We start from the raw sequence: 4,376 nt of genomic DNA, 5'->3' as shown, positions 1-4,376 counted from the left end.
GAAGGGAAGTGCTGACAGCCCATTGTGTGAATTAAAGACTGAAGAAGGAAAGGGTGTTGATTGTCAGTGTGTGTGAGGCACAACAGGAGCATGTTAGAGGATGTACTATCTTCAGCTTTATCTGCGCTGTAATCCAGGCTACTGATCAACTCTCTGAAGGACCTTCCTCTCCTCTACTGTCATGTTTTCCATGTCCATTTTCCCACCCGCCCTTCTATCTGTTTGTTACCAGACCGGCCTTCCTGCTCTGAGGAAAAAGCTTCTTTGTAGCTCCCTACCAACCATGCTTGTGGAAAATAACTTAATTCCAGTCTCTCTCTCCCTCTCTCTCTCTCTGTCTCAATGAAAACATATTAAACTAACCTTGTACGTTTTTGGGGTTGAAATCTCAGTCTAACAAAATGATGCAGGCATTAAGTTTGGCCTTTTCTCACAGGCAAAAAGGCATGTTTGTGACTGTTAGTACTGGTTCAGGCTTTTTGGCCTTAATGCCTTTTATTTATGACAGGGACAGCTTGAGAGATAAGAATGGGGAGGAGAGGAGGGGATGACATGCAGCAAAGATCTGCAGCCGTAAGGACTCCAGCCTTAGTGTATGGGGTGCACACTTTACCAGGTACACTACCTGTAGTTTAAAAACTAGTGTGTTTTTCTGTAGTAGTTTCTGTTTTGAGTTATGTAGAAGAACTGCTCGCACTGTATGACCTGGTGTGAAAACCACTAAATGAACACGTGTGTGGTGGCAGTATGTTTGCTCAGAGAGCTATATACGGTAGCAGTGTGAACAACAGCAGAACACATGAAATGTAATTTAATTATGAGTATACTGCAAATGTGTATACAGTGGAGGTCGGTGATTGTGGCATTGCACCTATTGTTTTTTTTTTTTCTCATGAGCACAAAACCTCAAACTATAGCTGTATATTCATTTTATATGTACATTATCAACTTACCATCCCTGTTGCACTCATGTGCTGTAGAATCTTGGAGTCCTGAACAATGACTTGCTGCTGGGGAGCTGTAGAGAGAAACATGTTGAAGTCATACCATCGTGTGCCAAAACCAATAAGCTTAAAAGCTTAAACAGAGAATATTTGGTCATGTCACTTAAGCTACTATTGGCTCTTAAAATGTGGTAGTTATGCATATTAACAAGAAAGTCCCTTAATAATTTTCAGTGTGAAAACAAACCAAGGCTATATATCGCTTGTTGAAATTGACATTTTTATGATCTGTGGAAAAGGCAGTCACATTTCAGATTTTTAGTCGTTCTTTAGCACCACGGTGTGGTAGTCCCAGTGCCAACCAACCTTGCTGCTGCTGAGGGGGCAGGATCACTTGCTGGGTCTGTGCTGGCTGGGTCACCTGCTGGACTTGTTGGACCTGCTGAACCTGCTGCTGCTGTTGCTGTTGCTGCTGCTGCTGCTGCTGCGCGGCCTGCAGGGCTGCCTGCTCCTCAGTATGGAAGCCCTCCACTGCCTTCGACTGCAACAGTTTGTTTTCCCACAGCTGAAGCACCAGGCCGAAGACAGAGAGGTAGAGAGACGCCGTTTATCAAATGTGAAGCAGTGAGCAACCAGTACTTGCTGCAGATATTTTAGACTTGGTTTGATATTGTTCCAGCATGAGGATTTGCCAGTTTTAATAATAGTTTTTGAGGTACCACTATCAATAAGACAATAAATCCATCCAGGGCATTCTCACAGAGATGTACTTCATTACTGTCTGGGGGAATTTCTGAAATGAGTAGCTGACAGCCTGATACCAGTTCCTACACTACATCGAAATAGAGGATGAATCACACCTCGACACACTACTGCACAAGTTACAGTTCCCCTATAGTGGGTGTACAGGAGAACAGGAAAGCTGGGGACAGTTACCGTTTTCAGCTCCAGAAGCACTTGCTCATCCACCCCCTCGTCCAGGAACAGCTCCCGCACCTCGTTGATCACATCCTCAATCACAGACTTATATAGTTTAGGCTATGAGGAAGCAAGCACGGAAAAAGGGAAAGAAAACACATTTTCATTAGTGTTTGACAGAGAATACCATTAGACTCTTGTTTAAAAAAAAAACTAAATAAAATAAAACAAAAGCCCACATATATCTGGTATAATCAATGTTTAACAGCTGGGACTTACTTTTACTAACAAATAATGGTGTGGTATTCAGACACGTTTAATAGAAAGACATCAGTTACTAACAGTGCCTCACAGCTGCTGTAACAGCATGTATAACAGAACATGTTACAATACATTCAGTTCGGCCTTGCCAAACGAGAATAAATGAGTATAATATGGTAATATCCGGTGTACAGCTGCTGTAGGTAGCTCAACTCTGAAACTGCTCCATGCTCAATAATCCCTGCTATAGTCTATACACCGCACTGCGTGGCTTCTTATGCTAATCCGTGTGAACCTGGGTCTATATACGTCTGTCTGTCACGACCAATAAGGTCAAATATAATGTCCCTCGGGATACCGTGGCATGTATGGCGCACGACAAAAACAACTGCAACCCGTTTAAAAGGTCCACCACGACACAATGGTCAGCGGCAAGGGAAAGCTGCTACAATGTAAACCTAATAGCGACCGACGGGCAGGCGACCGCACTGCGCTCACTGCACTGTCCCCAATGTCCGCAGCACGGACCTCGGTCTCTCCTTCCCTCCCCCTCGGCCTGTCTGCTCCACTATTTAAAGCACAGTCTGGTGTTTATATGTAGAGCCGGTGACGTAGCGTCGAGTAGCACCTTCCCATCCCGGGCAGTCTATATTAGAGAGCCAATATGGCTGTATAAAACCAGGCAGCAGAAAGGAGGAGGGCCAGAACCGGAGCGAGGGGAGACGTGGAAGCCATTTTACGGAGCGGCAAACTGCGCGCTCGACAAGTCCCGTACATTGTACATTATGTGGCGGAATGTGAAGGATATTTTCGGTTTAATATCTTATGAGTGCTCAGTTTTGACTAAGTAATATGGCCTTGTCGGTGGGGAGAAGGACAAAATTGTCATGAGATGGGTAAAAGTGGTGGCTTGGGACGGCTATCCTGCCTTCTGGTCGTGGAATGGTGGACAATGATGAGGCATTAGAGACTGAGCGTTGACGACTTTCGGCTAAAGAGACTTTAATTTTTCATTTAAAGAAATTATAAGATTAATTCATTCGCAGTGGATAGTGGCGAGGTGCTTTGCGTACATCTGCATTTATATAAATTATGTAAACGAAACTATTCAGCTTGTATTTACCATTTGTCTCTTTATAACCGAGTCCTCGACACAAGCAATGGTTTGACCGTTAACTCAAGTAAGAGCAACAAAAAAAAAAACCCTAACAAATACCGATAATCCATTATTTTAGATGAATTTATCGATACACAAAAAGCCTGAAGCCTCTGAGACATTACCATGAACCAACTAACGGCCAACGGCTGAAAGCTTCAACCTGACAAACAGCCCAAAACTTACAACTGAAAAACTGCATTTTCATCACTATTTTAACCTGTGTAATGATTTGTAACCCAACTGCTCTACCGTTAGCCATTGATTCTACCAGGTTTCCCCTCAAAGAACAATCCAGTTTCGAAAACTGATTAAAATGGCCGATTGACTGAACTTAAGTTAAATTTTTATTTGATAGAACAGTGAAGTGTTTGTTAAAGCAGATTCATTTAACTGAAATAAATAATAGCAGCTCGTCGACAGCTTTTCATCATCTTTACCCCCATTTTCCCCGCTTGACAATCCTTAGAGATTGATCCTTACCACTGGGTTCGAGTTAGCCGAGCTCGCCATTATACGCGTAGTGTAAAAACCACACGGAAATAGGCGAGAAACAGAGCCAAAAATTACGAAAAACGACTTAAAACAACTGGGTACGATATTTTAAAACAGCCGGCATCACTTTTGTAAATAAAACACAGTTTTAGCGGTCTTATTTACAATCCCGGGCTGCGACTCCCCAGCCGTCCTCCTTCCGTCGTTGTCCTGCTTTATATACTGAGCGATGGAGCTGCGAGTGCGCGAGACATAGGGCAGGGTCAAGTCGCACATACCGCGAGATTTGGTGCGGAGTGTGACGACCAATCAATACACATGCTGCTGGGAAATGTAGTGTCAAAATGAAATGTCGTTGCAATATGGCACATGGCACAGCAGGAATAAAGGGTGAGGCAGTATGTACAAAATAAATATATATATATGCAAATATAAAAAGACCAGTTAGATAAAATATATTTCACAGTGTAGTTGCCTATGTAATAGAAACTTTTGTATATAATACAAATAAGATAAAAAATGATAAATAAGAAATAAATCCTGGTGGGGCAGTCCTGTGTAGGTGTGTGGGTGAGGAGGGTGAGAGAAGGGTGTTAAGCAGT

General features: G+C 43.0%; 1 protein-coding gene across 1 annotated transcript in view; it reads right to left on the bottom strand.

The window, feature by feature from the left end:
- gtf2a1 (general transcription factor IIA, 1) overlaps positions 1-3,992 on the bottom strand; it is an 8,286-nt gene extending 4,294 nt beyond the window's left edge. The window contains exons 1-4 of the mRNA XM_035678680.1: positions 3,763-3,992; positions 1,881-1,982; positions 1,311-1,509; positions 954-1,018 (exon numbers count right to left, since the gene is read on the bottom strand). Of these exons, the coding sequence (XP_035534573.1) occupies positions 954-1,018; positions 1,311-1,509; positions 1,881-1,982; positions 3,763-3,792 (396 nt within the window). The 5' untranslated portion in view covers positions 3,793-3,992. The remainder of the gene's footprint in view (positions 1-953; positions 1,019-1,310; positions 1,510-1,880; positions 1,983-3,762) is intronic.
- Between the last annotated feature and the right edge of the window lie 384 nt (positions 3,993-4,376).

Source organism: Morone saxatilis, unplaced genomic scaffold (assembly GCF_004916995.1).
Source record: "Morone saxatilis isolate NCDOM2014 unplaced genomic scaffold, NCSU_SB_2.0 Contig7, whole genome shotgun sequence".
Classification (NCBI taxonomy): Eukaryota; Metazoa; Chordata; class Actinopteri; family Moronidae; genus Morone; species Morone saxatilis.
This window is presented reverse-complemented; position numbering and strand designations above follow the sequence as displayed.